The 21,328-nt window shown below is 40.8% G+C and overlaps 1 protein-coding gene across 1 annotated transcript; it reads right to left on the reverse strand.

The window, feature by feature from the left end:
- Window positions 1-10,366: 10,366 nt before the first annotated feature.
- Window positions 10,367-17,844, reverse strand: LOC140066111 (melanoregulin-like). The gene is made up of 5 exons (XM_072113654.1): window positions 17,687-17,844; window positions 15,767-15,926; window positions 14,985-15,075; window positions 13,997-14,163; window positions 10,367-12,146 (listed from the first exon to the last, which is right to left on the reverse strand). The coding sequence occupies exons 1-5, from the start codon at window positions 17,764-17,766 to the stop codon at window positions 11,925-11,927; spliced, it is 720 nt and encodes a 239-aa protein (XP_071969755.1). The 5' UTR covers window positions 17,767-17,844; the 3' UTR covers window positions 10,367-11,924.
- Between the last annotated feature and the right edge of the window lie 3,484 nt (window positions 17,845-21,328).

The following is a 21,328-nucleotide window of genomic DNA, read 5'->3' on the forward strand; positions in this document are numbered from 1 at the left end:
CTGACTGTATATTATCAGGACAGGATCACACAGCGCTGGGTTCCTATATAATGTACAGGGATCTCCTGACTGTATATTATCAGGACAGGATCACACAGAGCTGGGTTACTATATAATGTACAGTGATCTCCTGACTGTATATTATCAGGACAGGATCACACAGTGCTGGGTTACTATATAATGTACAGGGATCTCCTGACTGTATATTATCAGGACAGGATCACACAGTGCTGGGTTACTATATAATGTACAGTGATCACGTGACGATATATTATCAGGGCAGGATCACACAGTGCTGGGTTACTATATAATGTACAGTGACCTCCTGACTGTATATTATCAGGACAGGATCACACAGAGCTGGGTTACTATATAATGTACAGGGATCTCCTGACTGTATATTATCAGGACAGGATCACACAGTGCTGGGTTACTATATAATGTACAGGGATCTCCTGACTGTATATTATCAGGACAGGATCACACAGTGCTGGGTTACTATATAATGTACAGGGATCTCCTGACTGTATATTATCAGGACAGGATCACACAGTGCTGGGTTACTATATAATGTACAGTGATCTCCTGGCTGTATATTATCAGGACAGGATCACACAGTGCTGGGTTACAATATAATGTAATGGGATCTCCTGACTGTATATTATCAGGACAGGATCACACAGTGCTGGGTTACTATATAATGTACAGTGATCTCCTGACTGTATATTATCAGGACAGGATCACACAGTGCTGGGTTACTATATAACGTACAGTGATCTCCTGACTGTATATTATCAGGACAGGATCATACAGCGCTGGGTTACTATATAATGTACAGTGATCTCCTGACTGTATATTATCAGGACAGGATCACACAGCGCTGGGTTCCTATATAATGTACAGGGATCTCCTGACTGTATATTAAAAGGACAGGATCACACAGCGCTGGGTTACTATATAATGTACAGTGATCTCCTGACTGTATATTATCAGGACAGGATCACACAGTGCTGGGTTACTATATAATGTACAGGGATCTCCTGACTGTATATTATCAGGACAGGATCACACAGCGCTGGGTTACTATATAATGTACAGGGATCTCTTGACTGTATATTATCAGGACAGGATTACACAGCGCTGGGTTACTATATAATGTACAGTAATCTCCTGACTGTATATTATCAGGACAGGATCACACAGTGCTGGGTTACTATATAATGTACAGGGATCTCCTGACTGTATATTATCAGGACAGGATCACACAGCGCTGGGTTCCTATATAATGTACAGGGATCTCCTGACTGTATATTAAAAGGACAGGATCACACAGCGCTGGGTTACTATATAATGTACAGTGATCTCCTGACTGTATATTATCAGGACAGGATCACACAGTGCTGGGTTACTATATAATGTACAGGGATCTCCTGACTGTATATTAAAAGGACAGGATCACACAGCGCTGGGTTACTATATAATGTACAGTAATCTCCTGACTGTATATTATCAGGACAGGATCACACAGTGCTGGGTTACTATATAATGTACAGGGATCTCCTGACTGTATATTATCAGGACAGGATCACACAGCGCTGGGTTACTATATAATGTACAGGGATCTCTTGACTGTATATTATCAGGACAGGATTACACAGCGCTGGGTTACTATATAATGTACAGTAATCTCCTGACTGTATATTATCAGGACAGGATCACACAGTGCTGGGTTACTATATAATGTACAGGGATCTCCTGACTGTATATTATCAGGACAGGATCACACAGCGCTGGGTTCCTATATAATGTACAGGGATCTCCTGACTGTATATTAAAAGGACAGGATCACACAGCGCTGGGTTACTATATAATGTACAGTGATCTCCTGACTGTATATTATCAGGACAGGATCACACAGTGCTGGGTTACTATATAATGTACAGGGATCTCCTGACTGTATATTAAAAGGACAGGATCACACAGCGCTGGGTTACTATATAATGTACAGTAATCTCCTGACTGTATATTATCAGGACAGGATCACACAGTGCTGGGTTACTATATAATGTACAGGGATCTCCTGACTGTATATTATCAGGACAGGATCACACAGCGCTGGGTTACTATATAATGTACAGTGATCTCCTGACTGTATATTATCAGGACAGGATCACACAGCGCTGGGTTACTATATAATGTACAGGGATCTCCTGACTGTATATTATCAGGGCAGGATCACACAGTGCTGGGTTACTATATAATGTACAGGGATCTTCTGACTGTATATTATCAGGACAGGTTCACACAGCGCTGGGTTACTATATAATGTACAGTGGTCTCCTTTCTGTATATTATCAGGACAGGATCACACAATGCTGGGTAACTATATAATGTACAGGGATCTCCTGACTGTATATTATGAGGACAGGATCACACAGCGCTGGGTTACTATATCATACCTCCCAACATTTGTGAAAGGGAAAGAGGGACAAAATGGCGGCCCGCCACACCCCCAATCACTTCCTGGCCACGCCCCAAATTTTAGCCATATTACAATAATAAAAATCATCTCAATAAAAAAAAAAAAAAATAATAATTATTCTCGTTGGGATTTGAACCCAGAACCTGCAGTGTCCATGTACAATAATGACACAGCGCCCCAACTAACTGAGCTATAACCTCTGTGATTTATCTAGGTGTAGAATTTTGGTAACTAAGAACTATGACTACTGTTACACTGTGACACAGATTTAATTCTTTGGTATATAGAGAGGGATCTTCTCAGAGATTATTGTAATTATTGAGACTATTATTATTATGGAGATTATTATTATTATTGAGATAATTATTATTATTTTTACTATTATTAATAATCATCTCCATAATAATAAAAATAATAAAATTTATAATAATAATAATAGTTTCAATAATTAACATAAATAACCTCTGAGAAGATCCCTCTCTATATATCAGGGCAGTAAGTCTGTGTCACAATGTAACAGTGGCAGATAACACTTCTTAGTTACCAGAAATCCTCAGCTCTGTATCACTGGGCTTATAGCTCAGTTAGTAAAGGCTCCTGTCTGCAGTGCAGAGGGTCCCCCGTTCGAATCTCAGCCTGGGCAAAACTTTATTTAATTTAATTAAATAAAGAGCGTGTGTCTGGGGAAGCCCTGGAGACCATATATGGACAGATGGAGATCTGAACCTGATGACATGGTCCCTGCTCTCTCCGCTAAGCCGACACTTCTCTGAAAAGGATTCCCTGCCCGATGTCTGCTCTGGGGAACCCTGGGAGATGCAGTGACCATATATGGACAGATAGTGATCTGAAGCTGATGACGTGGGCCCGACACTTCTCTGAAAAGGATTCCCTCCCGATGTCTGTAGAAGCCATTCTGTACTGTGAGTTCAGGCTTTCAAAGTATTTACTATGCGGACACAGTGGGACCTGGGGGGAAAATCCGTGACAATCTAATAGCTGCCCGGGACGCGGGGCAGAGGTAAGAAAGACGGGACTTTCCTGGCAAAATCGGGATGGTTGGGAGCTATGCTATATAATGTACAGTTATGTCCTGACTGTATATTATCAGGACAGGATCACACAGTACTGGGTTACTATATAATGTACAGTGATCTCCTGACTTTATATTATCAGGACAGGATCACACAGCGCTGGGTTACTATATGATGTACAGGGATCTCCTGACTGTATATTTTCAGGACAGGATCACACAGCGCTGGGTTACTATATAATGTACAGTGATCTCCTGACTGTATATTATCAGGACAGGATCATACAGCGCTGGGTTACTATATAATGTATAGGGATCTCCTGACTGTATATTATCAGGACAGGATCACACAGCGCTGGGTTACTATATAATGTACAGTGATCTCCTGACTGTATATTATCAGGACAGGATCACACAGCGCTGGATTACTATATAATGTACAGTGATCTCCTGACTGTATATTATCAGGACAGGATCACACAGTGCTGGGTTACTATATAATGTACAGGGATCTCCTGACTGTATATTATCAGGACAGGATCACACAGCGCTGGGTTACTATATAATGTACAGTGATCTCCTGACTGTATATTATCAGGACAGGATCACACAGCGCTGGGTTACTATATAATGTACAGGGATCTCCTGACTGTATATTATCAGGACAGGATCACACAGTGCTGGGTTACTATATAATGTACAGTGATCTCCTGACTGTATATTATCAGGACAGGATCACACAGTGCTGGGTTACTATATAATGTACAGGGATCTCCTGACTGTATATTATCAGGACAGGATCACACAGCGCTGGGTTACTATATAATGTACAGGGATCTCCTGACTGTATATTATCAGGACAGGATCACACAGTGCTGGGTTACTATATAATGTACAGGGATCTCCTGACTGTATATTATCAGGACAGGATCACACAGCGCTGGGTTACTATATAATGTACAGGGATCTCCTGACTGTATATTATTAGGACAGGATCACACAGCGCTGGGTTACTATATAATGTACAGGGATCTCCTGACTGTATATTATCAGGACAGGATCACACAGTGCTGGGTTACTATATAATGTAAAGGGATCTCCTGACTGTATATTATCAGGACAGGATCATACAGTGCTGGGTTACTATATAATGTACAGGGATCTCCTGACTGTATATTATCAGGACAGGATCACACAGCGCTGGGTTACTATATAATGTAAAGGGATCTCCTGACTGTATATTATCAGGACAGGATCATACAGTGCTGGGTTACTATATAATGTACAGGGATCTCCTGACTGTATATTATCAGGACAGGATCACACAGCGCTGGGTTACTATATAAATGTACAGTGATGTCCTGACTGTATATTATCAGGACAGGATCACACAGTACTGGGTTACTATATAATGTACAGGGATCTCCTGACTGTATATTATCAGGACGGGATCACACAGCACTAGGTTACTATATAATGTACAGTAATCTCCTGACTGTATATTATCAGTACAGGATCACACAGCGCTGGGTTACTGTATAATGTACAGTGATCTCCTGTCTGTATATTATCAGGACTGGATCACACAGCGCTGGGTTACTATATAATGTACAGGGATCTCCTGACTGTATATTATCAGGACAGGATCACACAGTGCTGGGTTACTATATAATGTACAGGGATCTCCTGACTGTATATTATCAGGACAGGATCACACAGCGCTGGGTTACTATATAATGTACAGGGATCTCCTGACTGTATATTATCAGGACAGGATCACACAGTGCTGGGTTACTATATAATGTACAGGGATCTCCTAACTGTATATTATCAGGACAGGATCACACAGCGCTGGGTTACTATATAATGTACATCGATCTCCTGACTGTATATTATCAGGACAGGATCACACAGCGCTGGGTTACTATATAATGTACAGTGATCTCCTGACTGTATATTATCAGGACAGGATCACACAGCGCTGGGTTACTATATAATGTACAGTGATCTCCTGACTGTATATTATGAGGACAGGATCACACAGCGCTGGGTTACTATATAATGTACAGGGATCTCCTGACTGTATATTATCAGGACAGGATCACACAGCGCTGGGTTACTATATAATGTACAGTGATCTCCTGACTGTAGATTAAGAGAGGCATATGCTATAACTTAGTGACTTGTATCACTAAATATGACTCGTTTGTACAACTGAAATGCGTAAGCCAACAGATTCATATGTAGCCATTAGTTTCATATGTATTTATGTTAAATAGTATTTTCAATGTTAAATAGTATTTTCACAACCCCTCCGATGTTGTGGAGCTTCATCTTGAATCATAGCTACATTCAGCCATTCTAGAAATTTAGTTGGTGTCTGAAATGGACTATCCTGGCCTATTACTTAACTCTACTTCGCTCACAGGATGCCATTTGATCTTGGTGGCTTACTCAAATACTGTAATTGTTTCCATTTTATTTGTATTTCTGGAGTTTGTGGAAAACACTTGTTTTTGTTAGGGTAATGTTTAAAAATAATAATAATTCCTTTAGGCAACATACACACGAACGTGTGCCCTCTCGGCTACAGCCAGGTGGGCACATGTCGGCCATGCTGGAGAGGGGGAGAAGACTAAAACTTGGTGCGCGCAAATTACTTTATTATATCTAGATTTATTTAACCCCTTCACGCTCCGTGGCGGATATATCCGCCACGGAGCGCAGTGACTTAGCGCTCAGTGGCGGATATATCCGCCACGGCGCTTATGCCGGCTCGGCTCTGGATCAGAGCCGAACCGGCATCGGGAAACACGGGGTGCCGGCTGTAACTAATAGCCGGCACCCCAGTGTAACACCCGCGATCGGAGTTGTCTCCGATCGCGGGTGCTTAACCCGTTAAATGCCGCGGTCAGCGCGACCGCGGCATCTAACCTGCATCTGGGGGGTCTTTCCTCCACGATCGGCCCCCCCGAACCGTTTTCGGGGGGCGCCGATCGTTGCTATAGTAACTCTGGGGTCCGATCTGGACCCCAGAGTTACTTGCAAGAATTGCCAGTAAGATGGCGTCTGTGACGTCATCTTACTGGCACAGTGCCAGCCTATGCAAGTGCATAGGCTGACACTGATAATACTCTGCAATACATCAGTATTGCAGAATATTATCATGAAGAAGCAATCAGAAGATTGCTTCTTCATGTCCCATGGTATAAAAGTGAAAAAGTAAAAAAAAAAAAGTTATTCAATAAAAAAATAAAGTCATAAATCACTAAAAATGCCCCAAACTCCCAAAACATATAAAGAGACATATAACTCAAAAAAAGTCTAAATCATAACACAAACCCCACATATATAGTATCACCGCGTCCGTAACAACCCGTAGAATAAAAGTAAATCATTATTGAACCCCCACGATAAACGCCGTAAAAAAAAACTGGTATAAACCCTCCAAAAATTATGATTTTTACCTTTTCAATCCCACAAAAAATGCTATAAAATGCGATCAAAAAACCGTATGTACTCAGACATGATACTGGTGCAAAGTACAACATGTCCCGCAAAAAACAAGCCATCAACCAGCTCCGTAGCCAAAAAAGTAACAATGTTATGCCACTTGGAAGACGGCAATACATAAATGATAGAATTTTCCCCACATTAGGGTTTTGTTTGACAAATTTAGTAAAACGTAAGAAAATATATTCAAGTCTGGTATCCCCGTTATCGTATCGACCCATAGAATAAAGATATCAGGATTATTAGGCTATACAGTGAACACCAAAAAAAAAAAAGTAAAAAATCCAGTACAGAATTGATGCTTTTCTACTCCTGCCCTCAAAAAAAGTTCCTAAATTTTCAACAATAGGTGATACCAACCCCAATATGGTAACAATGGAAAAAGCATCTCATCCCGCAAAAAAAATGCCGTCACATGACCCAAATAACGAAAAAGCGAAAATTTTATAGCCTTCAAAAGGGGGCAACGAGAAAACTAAAATCCTGGCAGCTGCAGCGCCCTCCTTCCCTTCTGCACCTCGCTGTGCGCCCATAAAACATGTAACGGCCACATGTGGGGGGTCTCTGTACTCAGGAGAAATTGCAGAACAAATTGTATGGTGGGTTTTCTCTTTTTATATTTTGGAAATGTGTAAATTTTAGTGCTAAATGAACGTATAAGGGAACAATTTGACCATTCTAAATTTCACCCCCATTTTGATTCAATTACTATGAAGATCTCAAGGGGTTAACAATCTTCGTAAAAGCTGTTTCTGATAGTTTGTGGGGTGCAGATTTGAAAATGGGTTGGTTATATAGGGGGTTTTGATGCTAAATATGTAAAATTTCATTCAAAACTGTATTTATCCCCAAAATAGTCAATTCTGAAAATCGGGAAAATCGCTATTCTATTTGTAAGCCGCGTGACATCAAAATAAATTATCCAAACATTTCAGAAATTATGAAAATGTAAAGTAGACAAATGGGAAATGTTATTCTGCAACTTATTTAGGTGGTAAATCGATCTGCCTGAAAACGCAATGATTTAGAATTTCGAAAATGGCAAATTTTTCAAAAAATTTATCATATTTTCTTTTTTTTGTAAATAAACGCAAAACTTATCTGCCAAAATTTACCACTAAAATGAAGTACAACATGTGGGGAAAAAACAATCTCAGAATCGTTTTGATAAGTAAAAGCGTTCAAAAGTTATAACCATATAAAGCGACGCAAGTCCGAATCCAAAAAATCGGGCTGAGCCTTAAGCTACAAAATGGCTGCGTCCTTAAGGGGTTAAGATACATGATGGTGCCAGGGTATACATTGGGAGACAAAAACCTTAGGATGCCTAGCAACCATGAATGTTGTTATGGGTGGAATGGATAATGATCTGGGTACAGTGATATTTAAGGCATGACTTGTCTCATATCTGACATAAGACCACCCAAAAATCGCATCATCCCTCGTTATCTTTCTGCATAAAAAATGCCCATCTATCCTGTCATGGATTTACAGTGCTGTGGAGGTTCTGAAATAGGCTCAGTATTATGTAAGTTGTCATGGTCATGTCAATGAGCTACATCCTTAATCTCTACATTGTATTTTTTTTGTAATCTAAAGATTAAAAAACATTCTTTCCATCATTAGTGCAGCTGTCCTGCTTTATTCATGTAGTACCAGCTGGCGGCCGCCGAGTCAATGTGACCTTCACCATTCTCCACCATATAATAAACAAGCTCAGCACTATTAATCTCCGTGTCTGATTCCATGCCAATATGCAATATGAGAAAGGTATTTTAAAGCCTGTACCCACTTCCCTGGCACAGTCCCTCATCTTGCTTCTGTTGAACGCATAAAAAGCTCCTTAATCCACTATGCACTAACTTGGTAGGAACCTATGTCCTACTTGTTTATTGAAGAGGATCCGAACTAAATGTCAGGCTTGTTTTCTAGTCCTATTTACCAAGTGCTTACACTCTATATTTTGGGGACAGTGTACCCTATGGCCTCATGCCCAGTGATGCCCACTCTGAAGCTGGTATACATTGTACCATGCAGAATGGATTTGAAGATAACCAATCAGATTAGCAGATGTCTGTGCAAATGATTTCTCAATATGTTGGAAAGATATTTTGGCAAATGGTCATATCTAACAGATGGCCCCACTTCATATTACATTGAAAGAATTTGGTCTTCAAGGATCTCAAACAATTGTTACCCCCCAAATTTTAACTTCTATTAGCAAATAATCGCCTGTCCTGGGGACCGAAATATCATAACCCTTTGTATTTCCATCTTAGCCATGACCACCTGAGATGGGGAAATCATATTTACTACTCAGAGACCTGTCAGTGTAATATCAAGCAACTTTTCCTTAAAGGAAATAATCTACCATCAAAATCCATCATGATAAACCAGGGACACTTACTCATGGGTCCAGGTACCGTGGCTCTGGTAATCTTCTTATAACTGTTATCCATGGCCTCCTTCCTAAAAAAATTTTACTTATAAATGAGTGTGAATGGGCTCTGGGAGGGGAGTTACCAGAGCCTCTCCACTCCCTGGCTTCACAGGCTGTTACCCTGTCACACCCTCCACCTCTGCTCCCTCACCACTTACCTACTTTCAGCACGAAGCTTTTGCACAGCGTAACAGCCTGTAAATCTGCAACACGGAGGGGCTCATTAGCACAATTTAAAGATTCATTTTAGAAGGAAGGAGGCCATGGATAATAAGAAGATTACCACAGTCACGGTGGCTGGATCTACAAGTGATTTGTAAAGAGCTATGGAATTTGATGGGGGCTATATAAATAAAGATTATTATTATCATTTCTATTAAGTGTTCCTGGTTTATCATGGATGGATTTTGATGATAGATGATTTCCTTTAAAGTGTTGTACTCATCCCTCCTGTTCCTGTCTAATCAGAGTGGTGCAATCTAGACCGGAGGTTCTGGGGACCCAATATAGAAAAAAACAACTGAGGTGAAGAAAGACCTAGCAACAAAGGAGGTGAAACAAGTTTAGGGTAATGGCAGCACAATCATTTTGAGAACCAAGAAGACTGGAGGTCCCTGTGCAGGATCTTCTCGTTACTAAAGTAGCTGCACTCACTGTATGTGGAAACAATGGATGGAAGGCACAAATAAAATCTACTGTAATGCCTGGATGCATTGAAGCATCAAGCAATCAGGACATTTCTGGTCCAGGGCAGCCTCCAGGAAGCTCCATCCAAACTGTAGGGAGTTTACCCATAATGAATCTGTAAGAGTAATTTTTAAGAAGATGCCTTTCTCTGACATTCCCCAAATTTACCCCTGAAAAGCTAAGCTTCCCTGGTTTGTGGGCAGAACATAATGGTTGGAATTAGGCTTACAGCCTCCAATGACAGCCTCCAATGGGCCTGGTATTAATAAAATAATGGCATATCATTAATTAAAAATGATAGGACACTGGTAAGGTAACAACACTAGGAAACAGGAAAAGTACTGTAGTTGAGTGTTTTTTTCACATTTGACCTATATGGAGGTTACACCAGTGTCTACTGGGAATCCTCTTCAGGTTTGGCGTGAAGCACAGTTTTACTTGGCTGACTGTATGGTACCAGTGCTCTGTGTTCAAGGCAAGTCCACTGTCATCTGTGACAAGGAAGAACATCTGTTTCTTGCATCTTGATGTGATAATTCAATGTTAAGGAAGAGCAAAGAACAAAAATGAACATGGATAACAAAGCATAACAATAATGGGCGAGACATGTCAGATCGAGATCAGGGTTAACTCTGCTATCTATGTGTTTCCAGGATCTTTCCACAATGTTCTCCTTTCTGGAACTGCCCTGCCTTACATGAATGTACACAGCAAGGCTTTATAAGACAAGGTACTTTCACATCAGACAGTAAGCGAGGCAAAGTAGACATGACCTAACATCCACATCGTAGATTACATTATAAGAAGAAATGCACAATAATATGATTTTGATAATTGATAAATTGATTTTCCTGGAAAAGAAAAATGATCTGTTTGTTTTGTATAGAAATGATGCCACTTTTGGCCATGGGTTATGTCTGGTATTTAAGCTTATGGGTATTAAGTAAATGAAGGTTGACCTCTAATACCAGACACATCTCATGGACATCCCATGCTATAAGCTAGAACAGGTGATCATCAGGGCAGCTTCTAACTTGAATGTGGGAGTCAAATGTTACCAAGTAATAATATTGGTGACACTTTGTCCCACTGGTCTTAAATGAGTTTCTCAGATGGGTGAACCTCTCTTTTTCTTATTTCCTTCCCTCTTGCTCATTGTCCCCATTACAAGTCCAAAAAGCAGTGGCGTAACGAGAAGCTGATGGGCCCCAGTGCAAAGTCTGTGCCAGGCCCCCGACTATAATGTATGGTTTATTATACTAGTCCTCTCATATGGGAAAGTGACACCTTATGGGCCCCCTAAACCTCTTGGGTCCAGGTGCGATTGCAACCCCTCAAGTTACCCCCCTGCCGAAAAGGGCTGCCACTCAGCTCTACCAAAAGCAGAGTAGGGGACGACACTTTTTATGTGACGAGATGGCACATGTGCATATTGGACACTGACTATGGTTGGGGCTCCACCAATTTTGAGCTGCTTCATAGTTTGGCTGTGCCATGAGAAGAACATCTACATGTGGAAGTGCATTTTTTCCATATTTAAATCAGGGATTGTCCTGGATTCTCAATATTTTTATTTCTAGGAGTCATTTTTCCCCTAAACTATTTCATAAGACTTAAAAGTTCAAAAGGTGAGCACATCCATATGAATGAGATCCAGTCAGGGTTCGTTGGCATGCTTGGCAGATGATGGGGTTAGCAAAGATATGGCGGGATAAAAAGAGTTTAAATAGAGCTGCAGAAAAAAAGGAAGCTGCTAGATGCTCCGGTCATCATTCAATGAGATTGACAAGGAAGCTTGCTTCATCCACCTCCTCACACTCTTCTTCCTCCTTGTCTCCACTGTTTCCCACCTCCTGCCAGCCCGGGCTCACCAGGACAGCAGTGCCAGGCTCCACGCTTTCCTTCTCGCTGCTTTCCAGTGTCTCAGGGGGGTAAAAACGTCTGGCAATAGACACAAACTCTGTTCCCATGTCAAGAACGATGAGCCGGTCCTGAAACACATCATGTCCCAGTGTTATAAATAAATGTAGTCACTTCTATGGACACATCATGGGAGGGGGAACTCTATATTATCACGCTCTCCTTTTAAAAAAAAAAACATAGGGGCTCCCTAATCTTCATCTGCTATGTACTGATACACTCCAGAGCTGACATTTAGCACCTGTAATTACTGTCTCTTCTGTCACCACTTGCAGGGGATCACACAATCCAGAACACAGTGTGACAAGCCTGAGGGAGGTGGTGGTGGAGGGGGCCATGGAGGGACCTATCAATGCGCATCATAAATCCAACTCATCATGTACTGCATAGATTCACCATGTCATATACACATATTCTGTTACTGAACATGGTGCTTACTGGCTCTGCTAGAAAGGTGAACTGTTTCCAGTAGGACAATCGATTCTCATCTTAAGATACCATAAATCCTATTGGATTGGCCCAGATTTATATCCACATGTATTTATGAAGTATTTGCACCACTTTTGTGTCACCGTTATATTTTGTCAGACACTTTTGAATACTGTGCACCTAAAGTGGCGTGGAAATGCTAGCTCGTAGTTTGCAACACAATTAGGTTAAGACTCCAACAAAATTATGTTGCACATTGTAGATTGAAAGGGCACCAACAAATATAAAGCAGCAAAGCAGCAGCGTATAATTGAACAGTGTGTGCCACTATTGGATTATTATTTGTGAGGCACCCTGCCCTGAGGCTGTTTGCACCAGTTGTCATATATTTTTTTTTTCATTATTCTGCTAATCTGTACAGTTTCCATGATGTTGTAAGCTCTTGTGAGCAGGGGCCTCACTCCTATGAGCCAGTATGACTGTTTATACTATTTTATTTGGATATGTCCCCTATGATTTGTAAAGCGCTACGGAATATGATGGTGCCATAAAAATAAAGGTTATTATTATGATACCTAATTTACTTAGATTAGGTTTTAGTTATGCTGGTGCACAATATAACCACTTATTTTAGGGGGGAAAAATTAACATGGCTAGTTAAGGGCGTATTTTTTTGGGAAGATTTGTTCTTTTTTTAAATCCTATCTAGGAGTAAAATTTACTTGTTGCTTAAAGGAAATCTACCATTTGCTTTAATATATTATGAACCACACATACCTTGAGAATTCTGTAGCTACATTGATGCAGAAACATGTCTTGTTTAATACCTGAACTGAGTGGTTTTGATAATGAGGCTCCAGCGCTTCTCCTCTTATCCTAATTATGCACTGCTTCAGAGAATGCTGTAATCAATGAGTTGTCCCTGACAGGCAGAACTAATCAATCGCTGCACCATCCCCCAGCTGCTGTGTATCAGTCATCCTGCTCAGGTTGATTAGTCCTGTCTGGACAGTTCAGGAAGCTCCATGTAATGTATTTATAACCGGCAGTGCATGCAATCCAGCTTTCCTAAGCTCTTGAATTTATAATAGTTTTTTGAGCAAAACCACTTGGATCAGGGATAAAACAATATATGTTTCTGCATCAGTGTAGCTACAGCAATTTCAAGGTATGTTTGGTTCACAATACATAAAAACAAATGATAGATTTCCTTTAAAGGGGTTTTTACCATCTAAAATATTTATGACAAATGCATATGACCCACTGAATCCAATTCCTGCAGCCACGCTGAGCACATGTCGCACATGTACGGCCAAACATGCTGAGTTCAGTAGTTCCAAGTCCGCTCCGTTAAATCCTGCATACACAAGTAGAGAGTTTGTTGGACAAACTCACTTTTAGGCAATGGCTCCATTCTAATGTGGGATATAAAAATGACAAGAATGGAGGATGATGGGAAAAAAAATTTTCATTAGTCTTCCTCTTGACTCACCAAAACAAATAGATATCTCTCAGGGGGTGGAAGGCTGTGCTGATCAAATATGCTTGTCTCCTGGGCTAAGAGGCTGAGCAGGCGACGAGCCTCTGATGGGTCCCGCATACTATTGTAGGAGGTGGTAGAGGTCACACTGAGAAGCGAATCTGCTTCATTATGAAAACCTGAGGATTAAGGAAGGAAAATGAGGTAAGAGTGGGAAAATAAGGGAAACAGAATGTTTTAGAAATGTTCTTTCTAAAATTCCCTCTTTCATGAAATCTCACCAGTTTACCCATAATAACCCCCCCCCCCCAAAGAACCTAGAAAGCTGCTTTTTGTGTCATATTAAAGATAAGAATTTCATCTTTCACAACCTATGAACTAGAGAACTGGACATAAATGCAGTTAAAAATAGGTGGGAACTAGAATCTTTATCTGCTGCTTGCATTTCCAATTAAGTATTTAGCTGCCTGTAGCTAACAAAGCCATAAGCCTGATGGGATCTGAAAGATGAGATGTGTATCTTTAATATGACACAAAAAACATATATCTAAGTACTATAGGACAGAAGATAGCGGTTTCTGCATTGACACTATCCCTGCAATCACATAAATAGAGGGAATTCTACAAAGGACATGTCATACCCCATCTGAGGGGTAGAGTATGTTAGTGGGGTAAAACCTGATGACATGCCCTCTTTAAGTTTATGAACCAATTTCAGTATACATGGGAAAGTCCAAGTAGAAACTAAGAAAGACATGGTCGCCAGAAGTTTAAATGTGAATAAGCTCATACAAGCCAAGGGGACGGTAACCTTTCATTTTCATACACAGAGACACACCTGTGACTAGTATGAGCTTATTCACTTCTACACTTTTGGGACCATATCTTTGGAATGAATACACCTTCTATATATTTACTATAATAACACATGTCTTGCTCTGGAGCACCCAGCAAGGCCCACAGATTTCTATAGACAGTGTGTAAGGTTGCAATGACTTACCTAGATTTTCCAGCAGCACCCTCCACCGATCTTTCACATCTTTACGTATCTGTCTGTGGGCACTGATATCAAAACTCAGTCTACGGTAACCCTGAGCAAGAGATGGAAAATCACATGCATCTCAGATATGGATATGCCGCCATTCATCTCCATCTGTAGCATTCTAGCCATTGCTGACCTCAAAGCTCATGTATCTCATTTCTGTGTCATTGAATATTTGTAATCCTAGTCTTTAATCACCACATCTCCATACCAAATTATCTTCCATTATTAGCTAAAAATGACAATTCACTTGCAGTTGAAGTTTTGATCCCCACAACAAAAAAATTCATCCTTAAAGCATCATCATTCTTTCAAAATAGTCTCATTTTTTAACTTTGCTTTTACACCTGTGTTAACACCTATCTTCCTCAAGTGGTTGGTTTCATACTGGTACAGAGCACTGAATATACTGGGAAATAATTCTAAAAAAAATTACCACCTGCTGGTGCCACTAGGTGGAGCAATAAAGAATAGACATTTCTCGAAAATCTTTTTAGAATTTGTATTTCTATATCTACAAAGGAATTATAAAGATTTGTATTTTTCACTCTAGCCACTAAAATTTATAATAGATTGACACTTCCTGTTCTGTAGAAATCACTGTTTAGCAGCCATCTCTTTAGTAGCGCCTGTGTTAGGTCTTACTGCATTGTCTCCTTCTCTTGAATTTTAAAGAAAATATCTTAATTGTCTTGATGTTCCTTTAGTTGGTGGTATCCATTATCAGACCTCACTTTTACCTCTGAACCCCTTCTTGTTCGGGATCTCTTCTGAAGCAAGTTGTATAGTTCACGGTCATCGTCTCTTTCAGTATGAGACACATCTTGAGGCTCATTCCACAGGTTTGCTTCTTCTGCTCTCCGACGCTTTACTTCCCGGTCAAAGTATAGAAGTGTATCACTACAATAAGAATAAAACATTAGACCCCCTGAACAGATGGACCATCCTAGTAATGGCAAGCAGTGATGGATTAAGACCAACTTGGGCCTTGGGCTCTATGGTAGTAGAATCAAGCTTCTAGGGGAATGGAGGATGCGGCCCTTCTGCCTGCTTGCAATCAGATGTTTCAGGACCTTTGAACGACCTTCAGTGGTCCTGAAATGGCTCTTGTCTACATGTGTATTGAGAGCAGGAACAGATATAAGGATTTCATAGGTGAAGGTCCATCTCTGTTTAAAATTTGGTGGGTGGTTGGGGTGGCCATTGGCTCGGGCTACCGCCCAAACCACCTATGCTATAACCCACAACTGACGGCAAGTACAAAGATACACATATATAGAGTTTGATATATGAAAAGCATGTAGCACTTGGAAGCTCTAATACATCACACTTTACATACACATCAGAACATCAGTTATATATAGACTTGGATCAGTACATGACACTATCCCCTCCTTCACATTAGCTTCAAAAATTAACACCATAGGCACATGTATCATTAGTTTTCTTTTGCGACTTGTTTCGACCGAAGTCAGGATACTTTAGCAGCGCTATTTATCTTTCTGAATTTGCCAGAGTACTGTTACAGACAAACCCACCGGCTAACTTCTTAAGACCCTGGCATAGTCCCAAAAATGCACAAAAAAGTTCAACTCCCAAAAAAAATTTTTTAAAAAGCTGAAAAAGAAGCGAAAAAAACCAGGTCAAAATAAAGATACATGTCCCCCCATGCAGTCCTTGGTAATGGTGCCAAGACCATTGAAACAGAAATGTATGATTAGTACCAGATGGACTATGGAAGTTTCCTTCAAGACACACTTAGCCTCTAACAAATGGACCTGGCGTCTCAAAGTCATTTCTAAAACTCTAATGTGGTCATCTTGTCATCATCCCAACAAAAACCTGATAGGGCTTCACTGTTTAATGTCTATTGTGCAACACAGACCACTATGTGCCAGAGGCAGGTCAGCCCTGATGTCTCACAGACTCTCACTAGCTCAGCATTTGTACCAAAGAAAGAACAGATCACTCCAGCCTTTATGCATGGAGAGAAAGTTCTGGCAGCAGAATGAAACCTCATAGCCAAGGAGAAGACAACAGAGACACTTTGATATATTTACTATCTGTATGGTAACGGCATTCCACCCTTTGCAGGTGTCACAGGGTTACCACAGGTCCAATGCAGGGTCCACTGAATCCCCATTCCAGTTGGTGCAATGTTTGGGCTCCATTTTATTTGGATTTCCCGTAAAAGTGAAGCGAAATAGCTGTGCATGCGTTGCCACCTCTCCATTTATGGTGCCAGTGTAAAATGAGTGATGGCCTCCAGTTTGCATCTACAGGACATGTACAGAATTGGATAGATGCTTTCAAACAAATTCCAGCTTTGGGTTGTGGTTGACCTCTTAATAGTTTGGAGTGGAAAACACGTGGAAAAGAAGATATAACACTAGAAAAACCTTGGATTGTGTCTGGTGGAGCCTACTGTCACTCCCTTTAATAGGGATGAGTTGTACTACCATACAATGACCTAAGGAAAGAATGGAATTCTTTAAAAGGAGCAGGACTGCCAGGAAACTACAGAGACTGAGTATCACTTGTGTGATAATTACAATAGTAAAAACCAATTAGCAGATTATGTAATCTTACATGTCACTATAAAAACATAGTGGTTTGCATCGTATAAGACAAGAAGTATGAACAATCTGATGATATCTCACCTTATTAAAGGGCTCTTCTCTGGTGCCTCATCATTACAGCAGCAGCAAAAGAAGCGATAGAAGGTCCTACGTTCTGCCATGCTGGGGGTCAGTGTTGCAAGGCATGGGAGTGGTAAGATGGGGGTCTTAGCATGGGTGGTGTTAATGTACAAATAATTCTCTGTAATTGGGATGAAAGAACAAGAGAGTCACATGGGCATCAGCACTACTATAAGCCTGCAGCTAAGGAGCGTGACAAGTAGGGGGGTTGGTATGAAGACACCTCCTATCATCACCCTGTATGTGGATGGGAAGCAGAAGAAGATTTGGTGTCTGAGACTATTCAGACGGTCAATATACTCTCATATTCATATTTAGGATCTCTTACAGAGCTAGGCACTACAGTGATACTTAGTAGGGAACATGAGGTCTTCTAATAAAGAGCACATATAAAGAGGACATATAGCACAAGCAGGCTTCAACTTGGTCGCTCATTGTGGCCAAGAAGGAATCCTAGAAGTTGGGTACTTACAGAACATTTCATTATCTATTAACAATGGAGTAGACAGTGCTGATGTAAATCCCTCAAACGTTAGGGATATGTATGTCTGTGCCCCAAATACTCAAATACACTACCATACACATCTGATAAAGAGAATGAAATACCAATATGAGAAGCTTATCCTCACACTGACCATACATATCAGTGCAAGTCTTGGAAGATAAATGTACGCTCCCTTCTGTTGGTTCTTCACTTCTATCTTTCATGCCAAAGTAAATTAAAGGAGCAATCAAAGCTGAATGGATCCTATGATATACCATTTATAAATGCATAGGTACTAATATTTGGGCAATGTTGGGGTATTTAAGTTCTACCACTAAGCGAGGTGGCTATAAACTTTTCAGTAAGGTTTGCACCAATTACGCTTTTTCAGGTGGTTTTGATATGCTGAGTCTTAGGTATTGTTCCAAGTTTTTTACACTTGTACTTGCTCTTTTTGAATTCCTATGTCATACTTATATTGTATAAATGATACTCACTTGTCATACGAATAATGGGTACCAAAGGGTCCAAAGCCCTGCCACAGCAAACCTTGGGTATTACTGGGATTGCTGCCAAGCTCCATTCATCTCTATACCGCTGAGCTGCAAGAGTAGCACAGGAGAAGAGCGTTTTTTCTCAACCATTGGACAGCCTCCCACATCGGAGGAAGCAATGGGCCTGCCATACTACAGGAACCCATTGCACTGGTAAAAAGGAATAATGGGGCACATACACTGGTGATAAGTATGCTAGCATTTTATGGTGCCCCCGACCCCAGGAGGCTCTGGGCTCCTGATTAATCCTTGCGGGCAGCTGTGATGTGCTGTGACAGCAGGGCACTTCTAGCCAGGCGCACTGGCGGATTTTAGGGCTTGTATGCCAGATTTTAGGTGTACAGGATCTGATAAATGTGGGCCAATGTTATCTCAGTGGCAAATAGTAAACACATGTAACAACACAATAATTAGCCCACTTCCAGTTGGAGACAGTCTCCCATTTTGACTTCCAATTTAAAGAGATATTCACACGAAGACAAGTTCCTTATATGTACTCAGCACATCAAAATAACAAGTTCTCAAATTCACTGTTATTAACAAAAATGCAGCATTTCACAGATATAAGTCCAACCTGTCTCTATCAGTCCTGGTATATACAATTTCAGTTGCCCCTATATCCAACCCTGTGACTTCAGGCTTAGGGTCGGACGCCATCTTGGATTTTTGGTGTGAGATCGTGCAGAGATTTCGGTGTCTTGTGCCTGTAGCCACGTCCCCTGCACGGAGCTAAAAGACACAGACACTGATTCACTTCCTCGCAGGAGACTGTGAGGCGAGACAAGCTGCAAACTACAAGCCACAAGGAGATAAGTGATAAGGGAGGAAGGGGGAGGTAGGCAGGCACATATATGTGAGAACAGAGATGTAGCAGAGAGGACTCTGTAATAGGCATCTACTGGATCTCATGTATCTCTGATCCATCTCATTTCTCTCTCTCCATGGGGGAGATTTATCATTAGTCTTATGTAGCTTCTTGGCGTATAATTGTCGCAAATTTTTGCACAAACATCCTTTTTGCGGGTTTTTTTAGCAGGAAAAAACCGCAACTTTAAAGTCACGCAATGGCGGAAAAAATACACCATAGAGTGTGCACCATCACATTTATCAACTGAGAATTTTCAAACAACACAAATTTAATTGCAAAACTGCACCACATAGGAGGGGGTGTATCTGGGTCTATTGCTACTACAAGGGGAAGTTTTTGCTCAATTTAATGTTTGAGGTATCTGAGAATTTCCTGTGCAAAAACATCGCAAAAAGGCAGAAATTGAGCAGATACACAAGCCCTTTAAGGAATTTTCACACTACAAATACTTAACCCCTCATAAGGGTCGATTTGCTGGGGGTCCAACTACTGCATCTTCAAACAATCAAAAGAACAGGGGTCAGTAAGTGCCTGATGTGAATATATCACCAATACACATGTTGAGCCATTCTCTATTCCCTCTCTCTCTCTGGGACAGAGAGAAGTCTATGAGGCTCTGGTGGAGCATACAAACATGGTCATACAAGTGTCATTAGTGGAAAACCCCTATAAAGATTGTACCTGCTTTTATTGTTACCCCCTATCCACAATAGATCAGCGGTTCGACTATTGGGACCCTCACAATCACAAGAAGAGGGGTCCCATTCTCTCTAATTTAATGAAGTGGCAGGTGGAGCATGCGTCCTAATGCTCCATACAATACAATGGTGGATGGGAGGCAATCTCCAGCACCCCCATTCACTGTCGGGGGGGGGGGGGGGGGAGATTTATCACTATTAGAAGCAGTGAAATAATAGTGCAAGAATTTGCAATTAAAATAGCGAATTCCCCACCTCCACACCTAATGAGGACATGGAGGGGGCATAACGACGAGTTCCCTCCAATTACCTACATTCCTTTGAACTTTTGTTTGCTGGTTTTTCTGCAAAACTTCCCCAGACAAGCCGGGTGGCAATGTGGATAGCTGGAATCACAGGCTGAGGTTTGTTCTTTTTATATTGGTAAAGGAAAATAAAAAAGTTGTTTTTGCATAAATGTAATGTACTCCTGTGAAAATGGACAAATATGCTCGTGTCTGAATATCTACAATACTGTAAGAATGTCCTATTTTCTACTGCTACTTAATTGTAAACTATGCAAAGACAAAAATTGTTTAAAAAAAAACAAAAAACCAAGCCAGGTAGGACTAGAATATTGCTGAATGATATATGTTTAAAGTTGATCTTTTAAAGAGGTATATATGGTGATATTCTTTATATATGGCTATCTATAGTCTATATACTGCTTATTACTCATCGTCCCACTAGAATACTACCAGTAAATGGGGGATATAGATTTACTGTACTACAACGTCGTAACTATTGGTCCACATGTCATGTAAACACATCAGTCAGGCTCAGCTTCTACCAGATCATATGACAAGACCCTAGGTCAAGGTTTATTTAAAGAACACCAAATTGCTAGACACAGTGATGTCAGCTGAATGTGGTCTTCACAAGAATGCAGCCCACCTATCAAGTTCCTTAGTGACATCACAAATTCGTAACAGACGTACAAGACCCCCACCCTGGAATGTG

Source organism: Engystomops pustulosus, chromosome 6, assembly GCF_040894005.1.
Source record: "Engystomops pustulosus chromosome 6, aEngPut4.maternal, whole genome shotgun sequence".
In the NCBI taxonomy this organism is placed as follows: domain Eukaryota; kingdom Metazoa; phylum Chordata; class Amphibia; order Anura; family Leptodactylidae; genus Engystomops; species Engystomops pustulosus.

Coding starts and splice junctions, on each gene's coding strand:
- LOC140066111 (XM_072113654.1), bottom strand. CDS start 17,766: ATGGCAGAACGTAGGACCTTCTATCGCTTCTTTTGCTGCTGCTGTAAT. Junction 15,076..15,766: donor GAACAAGAAGGGGTTCAGAG/GTAAAAGTGAGG, acceptor TCTCTTGCTCAG/GGTTACCGTAGACTGAGTTT. Junction 14,164..14,984: donor GGTGCTGCTGGAAAATCTAG/GTAAGTCATTGC, acceptor CTTAATCCTCAG/GTTTTCATAATGAAGCAGAT.